Genomic DNA, 14,941 nt, shown 5'->3' on the forward strand with positions numbered 1-14,941 from the left:
ACTTCTCTGAAGACTTTGCCCTTTGTTCCATATCTGTTCATCTGCAGCTGTATGTGTTCTCACTTCTCTCCTCAATACTTAGTCACTTGTATGATGTTTCCACACTCTACCAGTAGAGACTCTGAATGTCTGCAACACCAATTTGTGTCTACCTTGGGCCCGTGCATACATCTTTGCTCACAGAAGGTAGATGCTAAATACTTTTTGAAAGGATTTCTGGATGAATAAAACATTTTAAAATGATTTTCAACAGAACACAGCAAGGCTGTTTGATAAAAGAGGGCTATAAAATGCAAAAATGCTTACAAAGCAAGCAGAAATCAATGTGTTTTTTCTTAATAAACCCAACTTTTCTTGCTTCCCCCACCTCAGAGACTTTGCACATGCTGCTTCTTTTGCTTGAAACACTTTCTCCTTTAAACCATCTGCCTGCTTGCCTCCTACTGGTCTTCCAAATCTCAGCAATGCTTTTCCTGATTCTTAATTCACAAATATCCCTTCACGGCACTTCCTTGCAGTTCTGAGTTTCTTCTGTGGTTCTTCAGCTGATGTTTTTCTTGCCTAATAGAATCTCAGCTCCCTGAACAGACAATATCTATCTTTTCCTCATCCCCTCCCAGGCACAGCTCAGAGTAGGTGCACAAAAGCGTTGGTGAAAGCATAAATAAACTTTTGAAATTTGAAGTTTACAAATATGAAGAACTTTGCTTTTGCTTTAATGAGTCTCTCTTCTTAGGTAGTGGCTCAAAGTAGATCATGCTCACCATTTTTCTCTGTTGTGTACAGTGTAACATACCTGCCAGTACCCCCACTCCACTTGGAATAAGTACTGATATTGCAGACTGATTTAGAGCATGGATGTCGGTCCTGGATCTGAATCCCAGCTAATTGATATACTCAGTATCTTCACTTTCCACCTCTTCAAAATGTTATTTGACAGTTCTTAGGACAAGAGCAAGAACAGCACAAGCAACATCAACAACAATGAAAACAAACCGACAATTCCAAGTACTGAAAGGGCATGGAGAAACTGGAATTCTCAGATTCTGCTGTTGGGAGTATAAATTAGTAAAACCACTTTACAGAGAAAGTCAGCAATATCTGTTAAAGATGAAGAAATACATACTCTAAAACATAAAAGAACACATCTCTATGTCAGCATACCACTCCCAGAGCAACTCTTACATATAAGTACTTACAGAGTGTCATATCATGATATTAACTATTAGCCACTGTGTTCCCATTTGTAATGCAAAATCCTGGAACCAACTACATTAGTAAGTCACATATAATTTATTATATATAACAAATACATAACTTTCTAATATAAATAAATAAATAAATAAACTGCAGTAAGTTCCTACAAGGGAATGCTATAAGTCGTTCATACGAGTGAACTAGATCTACATGTATCAGCAAAAAATAGATCTCAAAACATGGTGTTGAATGAAAAAGATCGCATACAGAATGGCAGGTTTGGTATAAAAGAAAGGAAGAGGCTGAGGCAGGAGGATCACTTGAGCCCAAGTTCAAGGCTGCAGTGTGCCATGATCATGTCTGTGACTAGTCACTGCACTTCAGCCTGGGCAACATAGTGAGACTCCCATCTCTAAAAAAAGAGGAAGAAATAAAGGAAGGGAGGGAGGGAGGAGGAGGGAGTATGCAGATGTGGCCCTGGATACATACCGCTTGCAACATAGTGGATGAAACTATTTCAGAGGGGACTCTAGTTACATCTATAGTGTCACTTCTTTTTTTAAAAAAGAACTAAAACAAATATGGTAAAATGTTAAAATTTGTTTAATCTGAGTAATGAGTACACCAGAGTGTATGGGTGTGCTTATTATAAGACATTTTTGCATGTGAACTATTGTATAATATTTTAAGTGGATACCAAGAGAGGGAGAGAGAGAAAAAGTGAGAGGGAAAGAATGAGAGAGAAAAAGAGAGGAGAGAGAGAGGGAGACAGGGAAGGGGGAGAAGGAGAGAAAGGAGGAAGAGGGAGAAAGGGAAAGAGAGGGGGAGGAGAGGGAGAGATCCAGATTCTAACTCTGCCACTAGACATCAGATAAGGGACATAAACTCTCTGAGACCCTTGTTTGCAAAATAGCATTAACAGAAGTCAAATTTCAGGGTTGATTGCAAGAATAAGTGTGCAGAATGACTTTCGGAAATCATCTACTAGAATATTATTTTGGAGTGAGTTCCTAGTGACTTTCTAAATGTGTCTTATTTGGAGAGACATTTGTTTTTTGAAACCGATCAGAAATTCTGCAGATGCATTTTCAAAACAAATCTGACACCAAGAAAAATAACACATTGCTTCTGTTTGTGCAAAAACTATATACATGCAAATTATATAGACATATATAAGCATAGATTATTTATTAACTGTGATTGCCCTGAGGGAGGAGAACTTGAGTGGTTGGAGAATAAAAGTGGAAGGGAAATGTACTTTTTCCTACTATTATTTTTAATTATGTCCCACATATGTAGATTACCTATTCCAAAAATAAATACAATTTGTTTTTAAATTAATCTGAAGATCATGGTCTTCTCTGCCCCTTCAATTCTAAGTCCACTTAAAAAGGAAAGCTCTAAAAAATCAAGTTCTAAAAGGCCATCTCAGCCCCATCGTCTCCATGCAGTTGAAAAAAAGAGCATGAGATTTGGGATCTGGGATCAAGGTGTGTTTCCTATTGTCATGAGTTACTAACTGTCTGGCTCTAAGAAAGTTCCTCAAGTTCTCGGAGCCCCAGTTTCATTTCTAGGGTAAAAATAGCAGCATTCCCCTCATGCTAGTGTGAGAAGCAAACTAGAATATAAGCATAACTTTAAAATCATATATAGGTATTTGTAGGAAATGTTATTTGCAATGCAGAGGTTGTCCCTCAAAAGCATTGCTTTAGTCAGACACAGTGTCTCATGTCTGTAATCCCAGCACTTCAAGAGGCCAAGGTAGGAAGACTGCTTGAGCCAAGGAGTTCAAGAACAGCCTGGGCCACATAGCAAGACCTCATCTCTACACAAAATTAAAAAATAGCAACTTGGTGAGAACTTGTCTCTAAAATAAGTCAAGAAAAATTAGCTGGGCATGGTGGCACACCCTGTAGTTCTAGCTACTTGGAAGACTGAGGCAGAAGGCTCCCCTTCAGCAGGTCGAGGCTGTAATGGCCGTGAGTGTGCCACTGCACTCCAGCCTGGGCATCAGAGTGAGACTATGACTCAAAAAAAAAGTGTGGCGGCTGGTGCTTGTATTCCCAGCTACGTGGGAGGCTGAGGCAGAAGGATCACCTGAGCTCAGGAGGTTGAGGCTGCAGTGAGTCGTGATCATGCCACTGCACTCCAGCCTGGGTGACAGAGTGAGACCCCGACTTCAATCCTTTTGAGGTCCTTGGGAGTGCTCAATGCAAGCATGCCTAGGGCCTCATAGGAGCTAACAAAACCATCTTTGATTTCAAGATAAACTAGATTCTCTTCTTTCCACAGCAAATATCTTGACAGTGATCATCCTCTCCCAGCTGGTGGCTAGAAGACAGAAGTCCTCCTACAACTATCTCTTGGCACTTGCCGCTGCCGACATCCTGGTCCTTTTTTTCATTGTGTTTGTAGACTTTCTGTTGGAAGATTTCATCCTGAACATGCAGATGCCTCAGGTCCCCAACAAGATCATAGAAGTGCTGGAATTCTCATCCATCCACACCTCTATATGGATTACGGTTCCACTGACCATTGATAGGTACATCGCTGTCTGCCACCCGCTCAAGTATCACATGGTCTCCTACCCAGCCCGCACCCGGAAAGTCATCATAAGTGTTTACATCATCTGCTTCCTGACCAGCATTCCCTACTACTGGTGGCCCAACATCTGGACGGAAGACTACATCAGCACCTCCGTGCATCACGTCCTCATCTGGATCCACTGCTTCACCGTGTACCTGGTGCCCTGCTCCATCTTCTTCATCTTGAACTCAATCATTGTGTACAAGCTCAGGAGGAAGAGCAATTTTCGTCTCCGTGGCTACTCCACGGGAAAAACCACTGCCATCTTGTTCACCATCACCTCCATCTTTGCCACTCTCTGGGCCCCCCGTATCATCATGATTCTCTACCACCTCTATGGAGCGCCCATCCAGAACCGCTGGCTGGTGCACATCATGTCTGACATTGCCAACATGCTGGCCCTTCTGAACACAGCCATCAACTTCTTCCTCTATTGCTTCATCAGCAAGCGGTTCCGCACCATGGCGGCTGCCACGCTCAAGGCCTTCTTCAAGTGCCAGAAGCAGCCTGTACAGTTTTACACCAACCATAACTTTTCCATCACAAGTAGCCCATGGATCTCACCAGCGAACTCACACTGTATCAAGATGCTGGTATACCAGTATGACAAAAATGGAAAGCCTATAAAAGTATCTCCATGACCCCATAGGCGTGGCACCGAGTGCCTCTGTCTAATCCATTTCCAGATGGGAGAGCATCCCATACTACAGCTGAGAAGCTTTCCTTAAGAGTGCTAACCTGATTTCCTGTCTCCACAGACTGAGCAACTCTCAGACTGGTAGATGGGAAAAGATGGAAGAGAAGGAAGGAGAGCTTGAATCTTGTTTCTCCTTATGCCTTTATTTTCTCAAAGTCTCGTTGACAGCAAAAATTCCTACCAGTTTGAAGATGCCATTGGAGGTTGTGTCATCATCCTGTGACCAGTAAGGTCTACCACACAGTAGAGAAATAGTCTGTGACTTCACCCTGGCACCACCCACAGTCACTGGGAACTGTTCATTTACGTGACACACCATGCCACAGTAGCACGTAGCTGAGCCCATTCTTCCTCCAAGAGCTGAGGTCATTTATCGCTTCCCTGTGCTATTCCCAGGAGCTAAGGATGCTGACAGATTTGGGATTTTTTCCAAGATGCGCTTTGTGCTAGAGAGGGCTATGGTCTTGAAGTGGCCCTGGCCCCCTTAGCTGCAGAATGACACTGTGGGAATAGGGGAGTATTGAATCACATTCAAACTCTGGCCAGAGCTTCTTCAGGAAGGCTCCAAACCCACATACCTATGACCCTCAGATCTGGGGTCTCAGATGCAGTTTTCTATTTACCAATATGTATAGATTTTATCTGTCTCCTCCAAAACCTGCCTGGTACATGGGGGTAAAGGAGGAATTCTTGAGCCCAGAAAAACAAAAAAAAAAAGCCCACTCTTGCCACTGTTTCAATCCATTCCTGTGTCAGCTGTATACAATCCCTTTTCTCAAAATTGCTTCTTGTGATGGTACCCCTCAAGCTTCCTGGAGAAGCCTTTCACATGTAGAGTTGCCCACCCTGCCTCCTTGCTTGCTGAAGCCCTCACCAAATTGTTTTATTTGAAGTGACTTCTGAACTGAATTCAATATTCAAAGATCAGGAATTGCAGCTCTCTGAGTATGGAAGAAGGCATTCTCAGCTCTGCCCCACAGTTCAGCTGGCATTACCATTCGGCCACCAAAGCAGACACAAAAGGTGCCCATGCTGACGGCTCATCTGCCCTTTGACGCACATGGCTCGAAAGGGTGGTAGCAGTTCTTGGGAAAGCTGTTTAACCCATATCCTTTGCAAAATGATAAAACACAAGTGTATTTATTTATTCTCCCCTTGCCTGCCCAAGGCAAGAACAGTTCTAAGATATAATAAATAGGGGCTTCCCTGGAAATTATTACTCATGTGCGTGTGTGCACACACACAAACACGTACTTAATGATATTAGACTCCTATGTGTCCAGTGATGTGTTTTGAAAGGGAAATCCATGCTGGAGTTCCTCTTATTTCTCTTTTTTCTAACTTCTCTCCCAGATACCCAGTATTTGAAGTCACCCCTGTTTTAGTGGAAATCTTCCAAAATGATTTTGGAATTGCATGATATTTTTGGTAACCAAACAAAAAGCAGACAGTCCACCTGGAATACTTAGTTCTTCAGGCTGGATTTTTACTGCATTTTGTCCCTAAATTGGAAGACATATGTATCCTTTTTAAGGGAATTTGCAATAAATGAATGGGGTAGGAAAGGCTTCAGGGCAACACAAGCCCTAAACGTCAGCCGATGCCCTCAATACTAGGTCAATACAATTTTAGGTCCTATTAGTCCTGATGATCCTAATTCCTACTCCTTCTAAATGATTGCAGCAGAGTTTCATCAGTCCCAAGAATCAGATTCCAAAGTCAGTGCAAAAGACAAACCTGACAGAACCAAAGTTACCTTTGCAATGTCTCCAGAAAAGAGCCATGTTGGAGAGCATATCCTATCCCTTTCAAAACCTCACACAGCTAAGTTGTTCTGTAGCATTGGGACAGGTTGCTGCTTCTCTTGTCGACAGACGGCAAGACGGAGTTGGCTTGCATTTAGGGGCCATATTGTGTGATTCTAACATATCTGTGAACATTAGGATCACCCTGGTACAGCAAGATGCTCTCACTAAAAGAGGTTCATGGAAGTTGTCTGACTGGGGGACGAACAGATAACTATCTCTCACCCCCCACACTCCCCAGGACATATGATCATTGAGTGGAATAGTAAGCAGATGCCCCTCACATACCTTAAATTGGATTTCTCTGTCTCCTTTTTGCCAAGCACTTGTAGTTGAATATGTTGTGTTCATTAGACGTGTGTATGATGCAATTCCACCACACCCCCTGAATGAATGTTGACCAAAGGCTACCTATACAGAATATATTTATTTATTTATTTATCTATCTATTTATTTATTTATTTTTAAACCATGTAGCTCTGAAAAATCCTAGCTTGAGCTATAACATGAATGAGTCAAAGTGCAATATCTATGAAGGTTAAGCAATTCCTTTTTGAGACTGTATATAACATGGAAAATATGTATGTGAATGTCAATACTTTCTGCCCCATATTTTTAATTGTATGTGAAAATTAAATAGTTGATGTTTAAAAACTGGGTGTGCAGTAAGAATGTTTTCCTCAGATACTCATTTATTACTTCTCTTAACAACAGAGGCTCTACCAAGTAATATATTGTGATCTCTTTTCTTCTGACTACATTTTATATTTTGCTAAATAATATTTAAAAGAGGTCCAATCCTTGCTTAAAATGCATATAAATGCCCATTGGATTAGGTTAATACATATCTCCTAAAATTTATTTCAGATCATCAAAGGACTTTTAATTTATTATTTATAGTCACAATTATGGACTGTAATAAAAGTTTTTTTAACTTTAAAAGTGTGTAACTTTTTTCTTTCAGGCCAGTTTTGGAAATAAAGCCTTGAATTTTGAAGCCTGTCATGTAAACAGCTGATGCTGATGGCACTGAAGCGATTGCCTTATCCTGGGTTTTTGTGGTGCCTCTTTTAAAGACTGTTAACTAGCATCTCCCTTGCTGTACGATGTGTGTCTTTTGTTGGACATTGCAGTGATGCTACATACCATCATGCTGTTTCTTCTTACTGAGCAACTTGAAGATTGAATTGTCTCATAGGGAAATAAATGAGGAGAAAGACGTAAAAGAGCATGAGAAGGCATGAACTTCCATGATGCAAACACCCTGCAATTCTAAAAGATCACTTTGCACAGTTGGTGCCTCCCAGTTGAACATGGGGAACCTATTTGAAGTGAATAAAAGATTCTAATGTTGGCCATTCCAGTTCAAAGAATGGAATGAAAGGTTACCATAGAAAAATAGCAAATGTTCATATTTTCTTAATTAGACAATATATTGTGTTTGGACTTGTTTGTATTATAATAAATTCTAATACGGTGCACACTTGGTGTTTGGTATTTGCATATATGTTCAAAGAATTGCAGAATGCTGATTTTTATCAATATTATTTTTAATGACAAATCATAATTGTATACATTTATGGGATACAATGTGATGTTTTGATATATGTACACAATGTGGAATAATTAAATCCAGCTAATTAACATACCTATCACCTCACTTATCATTTTTTGTGGTGAGACATTGGAAATTTACACTCTTTGTTATTTTGAAGTATGTAATACATTACTGTTGATTATAGTCACCCTGCTATGAAATAGACTTCAAAACTTACTTTCTTTGTCTAACAGACTTTCTACCCTTTGACTAACAGCTCCCTAGTCCCTCCTTCTCACCTACTCCCAGCCTCTAGTAACCATCATTCCACTCTCTACTTCTCTGTTTGACATTTTTTTTAGATTCCACATACAAGTGAGATCACACAGTATTCATCTTTCTGTGTCTGGCTCATTAAAGGACATTTTACTTATACATTGTGGTAGGTGCTAGAATAAGACCAAAGTCTCACCTGCTTCCTGGCTAACCAGATATGTTTCAGAATTTAAGACCACTGAACCCTGCTTCCTATAATCCTAGATTAGGTAGTTTACTGTGTATAAACCTAGATTCTCTTCTGATCATATTCTCTATACATCTTCAAGATGGTGATGGCTGCCATCATAAGTGGAAATCTGACTTAAGTGTGTACAGTCTGAACTTTGGTGTCAGACAGTCATAAGTTCATGTCCCAGCTCTGCCATTCACTAGATGTTTGGCCTTGAACAAATCCTTGAAGATCTTTGAAGAACTGTCTTCACCTAGAAAATAGAGCCGAATCTAGTTGCCTGAAAGGTATGTTCCTCTTGTGGTCAGGAGCTCAAGATTTGGAGCCAGGTATTATAGACTATAGTTTCCAGGTTTGGTGAACTTGGACAATGTTCTCAATCTCTTTGAATCTCAATTTCTTCTCCATAAAATGAGCTAAACACAATTCCAGTAGGTACCTCATAAAGTGGCAAAGCAAAAATAAATAAATACATGTATAACTAAATAAAGGTTTCCAGTTGTACATTATTTTACAGAATACTAGGCCCAAAGAGGTGAATGGTTTTGTCCAGAATGGAGCCCAGGTTATTCAACAATCTATTCTTTCTCCTTCACCTCATTACTTTCTCTGCAAGATTCTTAGTCATCCCCCAAACAATCACATTGTTTTTATGCCCTTTTTAGAGTTGGGTATATTGCATAGTTTTGCAACTAACTCTTCAAACCTAGGTCATCCAAGCATGAGATATATTTTAACACCATCATAATCAAAATCCTCAGCTTGACCTTTCCCTGTGAGTAGAACTTTTTTTTATTTGACTCTATCTGGAATTCTAACCACAATTCTCAAACTTGCTATGCATTTTCCCACACAAACCACCATCAATTCTGACAGCCACCCACAAACTATTGTCACAATCCATCTTTGCATCAACTTGGAAGATAAAAGTGACTTAGGAGTTGAGGGGGAAGTACAGAAAAGCAAAGAATTTGCTAAAGGGGTGGCAAACAGAAGCTGTTAGGCATGGTCACAGCATTCTCATTAATTTTGTTCAATTCAGGGAAGCAGGATAAAGGCGAGTGGCTGGAGGTTGAGCTGCTAAATAATAATTCTTTTATTAACCCACTCAGTTAAATGTGATGGCCCAGCCTCTCTGGAGAGTGTGCAATTAATTTGAGTACTTTTCAGACACAACAAGGGGGACAAGAGGCCCATGTTTACTGAGATAAATAGAAACTATGAGTTTCCTGGGTATTGGGAACACGTGTCACTGCCATGCTAAAAAAGAAAAAAAGTTTTGATTAAAAAGGAGCAAATAGAGCCACAGAGAAGAGAGATGTCTTCTCATCAACTCTCTGCATTAAGAGTTCCCGTGTCATTGGAGTTTTGTCACCTAGAGAACGACAGTGACATGATATTCCTCTCCACTAAAGATGGAGTAAGAGGAAGTGAGTCTTAGACAGTAGCACGAGGGATCCGGAAGAAATCTAAAGAAGAAATCATCAAAGGAATGTCTATTAACACCACAAATGGCTGTCAGTGGGTGTTCTTAGAATCTACTTTTCTGGGTTATATTTCAAAATGGATTGTCTATCAATCAGAGCCTTAGAGGGGACCAAATCTCAATAAGATGGTTTCATCAAAAACTAACCAAAAGACAGGTAACAATTAAGAGAAAGATTAAGGAAACCAACAAGAGCTATTGAAGCATACTACCCACCCCCCACCCCCCCATGAAACAAGGGAGGAAGAGTGTTAGTGGGCCTCGTTGAGGGCTAAGCCCTCGGAGGAAGGACCTTTCAGCAAGGAGGGGCCACACTACTGTCAGAGATATGACACCAGAGAGGAAGGGGTGCCTCTCTTCCTTCCCTCTAACCAAATTCAAGCAGAAGTCAACCAGGAAGAGAGTGCAGGTGGTGCAGTCTCTAGCGGGCAGGCCCCAAGGCACAAAGCAGTGCAGAATAGATCAAAGGTAAAGTGAGACAAGAAGCAATTGCAGAATAACCATAAAAAGTAAATTCTTATTTTTACCATCATTGACTCATTAGAGAGCAAGAGAGGAATAGGGAGATTACTTCACTTAAAGATCAAAAAAGAAAGCTGGCCAGGTGTGGTGGCTCATGCCTGCTATTCCAGCACTTCAGGAGGTCAAGATGGGAGGATCATTTGAGTCCAAGAGTTCAAGGTGACCATAAGCTATAAATGGTGTCACAGCACTCCAGCCTGTGTGATGGAGCAAGATTGTTTCAAAAAGGGGAGGGAGGGAGAGAGGGTGAGAGGGAGGGAGGGAAGAAAGAAAGGAAGGTAAAACTAAGGCCAGAGATCCTCATGCCCAAAGCTACACAATCTAGATGTTAGTAGATTCTCTTTATAATGATCTTCCAGCACATTTCCCAGACACTCAGAATAGATTATATATATTCACAAGCTTGCTTTAAATCTTCATAGTTAGAGATTTCTTATATATTAACCCTTAACATCTCCAGGAACCAGGCTGTCAACTTGAACATGCTTAGGGAAAGAAATGAAGAAGGTTGAGAGAGTAGTCACTCATTTAACAGTCACCAGGTCCCAGCACTCCTATAGTCAGGTATTTACTTGACTGATATTTATTAAAATACACCATGTGTCCAGATCTATTACAGGCATAGTGATTCATTAATGATAGAAAAAACCCCTGCCCTTGTGGCACTTACATTCTAGTGAGACAGACAATACATAAGAAGACAACTAAGATTATTTCAGGTAGTTATAAGTGCAGGAAATAAATAATCATGAGTGACTGGGGTCAGGCAGAAACAACTAGATAAGTCAGTCAAGGAAGATCTATTCAAGGAAGTGGTAACAGAATTCATATAAAAAGGAGATAGCCATACAAAGCATTTCAGGTAAAGGGGCCAGAAAATACAAAGGCCTTGAAATGAGAATAATCTTGAGTGTTCATGGAACGGTTGGAAGACTAGTATTGCTGAAGTACCGTAACCCAAGGGGAGGGTGGTATAGACCAGATGGAGAGGGGTAGGGAGGAGCCAGACCATGTAGAGCTTCGTCAGCCCGGCAAAAAATCTGGGGTGAAACCATGAGGGGGTTTTAAGTTAGGAGTTAATGTGATCTTACCTCACTTACTCTTCAGAACAATTCATGAAGGGGAATGCTCTTTCCTCCATTTTTCAGATGAGAAAACTGAGTCGCACTGGGATTAAATTAAACTTGCTCAAGATTACAATGAGTAATGTATGAGTTGGCATTTAAGTTCAGTTCTGTCTGGTTCCACAAGCCACTTTACCAGGCCACCTTGACATGCTTTTGTTGACATTCCACACTCCCTTTCCTGTATTAGCAGCTTGGTGCCATTAGCATTTTCATCATTCAAAGTTGAAATTAGGCTAAGATCATTCTCTAATTCCATTAATGAGGAGTCAGAAATTATCAGACTATAATACTGTGTGGTTCTATTCCATGACCTAATTCATATATCTGATTAAATCTGGCAGAGTAGAGTATCAGCCCTACAATATTGTAGATAAAATAACACAGACTCTGCTAGCCGGGTAGACATAAAAAAGACATATACTTATGTTTAAACTTCCCTGTACAACCCTCAATAATATTTTCAATGTCGTTGTTTTGCAGATGCTTTTAACTCTTGGTCCTTCCTCAATTTAGTCACCGGCCCTTTGAAATAATTACCTATGCTTCTGTCCAAGGTGCTGAAACCATTTGACCATGACTTCTATTTCAGCAAGATCAATATACATTTTAAGAAACCGTTATGTATGAAAATACAGATTTTCATTCCTTCTATAAAAAGGAAATTGGGATGGAAATATTCATTTTTTGAAGATAGTTCAGGTAGAGAAGCAAGATCTACTAGGTTCTCACACCTTAAATTATAGTCCATGTATCAGATGCATCTGCATCACCTGGGAGCTCATAGGAAAAGTGGAATTGCAGGCCCCACCCCAGTCTGCTGAATCAGAATCTGAATTTTACCAAGATCCCCAGGTGATTCATACACACATTAAAGTCTGAGGTGCACTGAACTGGTGCACTTTGAAATTAGCTTTTGAAATTCCCAATCTCCAAGATGAACTCCAAACATCATTACTCTTTAAAGTTCCTCAGATGATTCCAATGTGCAGCCAAAATGGAGAACCACTGATTTTTTAAAAAATGATATCAGTATTGCCTTTCACAAATAGTTAGAAATTGTACAAAAAGATCAAAGACTATCAATAATTCTCAATACATACCATTATCTGAATCTGGTATCTACTCTATTTTGTTAAAAGATACGTATTAGGGGCCCGCTATCACCATATTGAGACTTTCTCCTTAATCTAATAAGAAAGGTTGTAGCAAATTAGAAAGAAAATGTTTTCACAATATGCATCATTATCATCAAAACCAAGCCGTGCACTATGTAAACACACTCACACATCACCATATTACAATTTGGGAAACATTGATCTATTTAATAAGAAACCCTGACTGGGTTCAGCCTGTAATCCAGTACTTTGGGAAGCCGAGGCAAGTGGATTGCCTGAGTCCACAGTTCCAAGACCAACCCCGGGCAACTTGGTGAGGCCTCATCTCTACAATAAAACAAAAAATTAGCCAGGCATGGTAGCACATGCCTGTAGTTCCAGCTACTTGAAAGGCTGAGGTGGAAGGATCGCCAGAGTCCAGCAGGTCAATGCTGGGGTGGCCGTGAGTGTGCCATGGCACTCCAGCCTCGGTGACAGAGTAAGACTCCAACTCACAAAAAAAGAAGAAGAAACCTTCATCATCTTTATTTTAGTAATTCTCAACCTTATCTGTATTTATGCTCACCGTGAGTTTTTTAAAACATGTGTTCAGACCCGATCTCCAGATGAATTAAATCAGAACCTTCAAGACTGGGCTCAAGGCAGCAGAATTAAAAAAAAAAAAAAAAACAAGTGACTATGATATGCAGTCAAGATTGAGAACCACTTGCCTACTTGATAACACTTGGTTGCTATAAGAACTGGGAAATTGCAACACAGCTTTCTCAAATAATCTGTCATTTGACCATTTTACTCATTCAGACTTGCCACAGTTGCACAATATGTGCACTTCTCACTGTTGAGGCTGATGGGGGCTGCCAAATCATACCCAGCTATCTCTCACTCTGAGTTTGGAACAAGTTGAGAAATAGATTCAAGAAATGAACCTGAGAAGATCTATTACAAGCTCTATTACTGGACAGGTAGATTGAAGAACCTTGGTTGGACACAGGGTCAACGAACTTTCTATACAACCAGTTTAGATCTTGGGCCAAACACTCATCAGATAGTCTGGGACTTCACAAAAAACAGTTGCCCAGACTGCTGCAAGCAGACTTCATGTTTCCCACATTGAGCCCTGTTGGTGAAGACTATTAGATGCCCCCTCAGGAATTCAGGCTTGGACCACCACCCAGTGAAGGTTCCTGTATGGAAGATGGGAGCCTAGGAAGAATTTCTCCCTCCTGAAGGTAGATTAGCCTGAGAAAAAGAGAGGGAAGGGGGTTTATTCACAAACATTGTGTTCCTTCTCCCAATTCTACAAATCAGTCAAGACCTTCTTTCTCCATTGGGAGTGGAGTGAAGAAGGAAGGTTGAGAGAAGTTATCTTCTAAGTACTTCTGAGAGTAGGATCAAGGATCCCTTAGTTACAGACTAAAGTATGACTACTAGAAAGAGAACATGGTTTCCCCTACACTCACATCCTTATAACCTAGGGAGATTTACAAATGTGACTTAAAAATTTTCATAGTCTACAGGGGATTGTCAGATGTGCTGGACTGTTAAAATACTTGGAGTAAAAGCAAGAAGATATCCTTCTGATAATCCCAGTGTCCCATTGTCTTCAGAGTAGGACTTTGGGGTGCCTCTAAAAGGCATATTTCTATCTTTGAGGATTCAAGCTATCAACCCTGGTATACCCATCTCTCCTAGCTGTCACTTAATTCTCTAAAAGTTCTGAAATAAAAAATAATTTTAATTGAGTATGACTAAAACAAAAACACAAAATAGCACTTTTAAGAGTGAACAAGGGGGCACACCTCATCGATAAGGGTACCTGCATGGTGAATATTTGTATACCTAGCCCTGAATTGTGCCCCACAATTTTAAATTAAAAGAGGAAAAAAGATAAGGGAAAAAAAGAGTGAACAGACGTGGTGTCAAAATCAGACAGTTGCAGAGCATTGTAACTCCCATAGGCAGGATCCTGTTGTGAAAGGGTATGGATCATGCAGACCTGGGTTCAAATCCTGGCTCCAGTACTTTCCAGCTGAGTGACGGTGGACAAGTCACTTCCAGTCTCTGAGTTACTGTTGCATCATCTGTAAAATGGGAATAACAATAGTACTGATTTTAAAAGAGTGATGAGAATTTTTTAAAATAATTTTAGGTATCTGGAGCATTACTAACAAATTGTATGATTATTTTATTCCCTGTAATAGTGACAAAAATAACATTGCCTATTCCAGGACTTCTCTGAGAAAGTGAGCCCACTTTCAGGTGATGAGAGCACTTCCAGGAAGAGTTTAACAATGTCATGCTCCAGTTCTCTCTCTTTTCCAAAGTGGAGAAAGCATATCATTCATGACAGTCATCCTGTGA

General features: G+C 40.3%; 1 protein-coding gene across 1 annotated transcript in view; it reads left to right on the forward strand.

Annotated features, from left to right (window-relative positions):
- The window catches only part of GPR139 (G protein-coupled receptor 139), a 41,422-nt gene extending 36,749 nt beyond the window's left edge, over positions 1-4,673 (forward strand). The window contains exon 2 of the mRNA XM_008058762.1: positions 3,490-4,673. Within this exon, the coding sequence (XP_008056953.1) occupies positions 3,642-4,424 (783 nt within the window). The 5' untranslated portion in view covers positions 3,490-3,641 and the 3' untranslated portion in view covers positions 4,425-4,673. The remainder of the gene's footprint in view (positions 1-3,489) is intronic.
- The last annotated feature ends 10,268 nt before the right edge of the window (positions 4,674-14,941 follow it).

Source organism: Carlito syrichta, unplaced genomic scaffold (genome assembly GCF_000164805.1).
Source record: "Carlito syrichta isolate Samal-C Ts95f unplaced genomic scaffold, Tarsius_syrichta-2.0.1 Scaffold303623, whole genome shotgun sequence".
Taxonomy (NCBI): domain Eukaryota; kingdom Metazoa; phylum Chordata; class Mammalia; order Primates; family Tarsiidae; genus Carlito; species Carlito syrichta.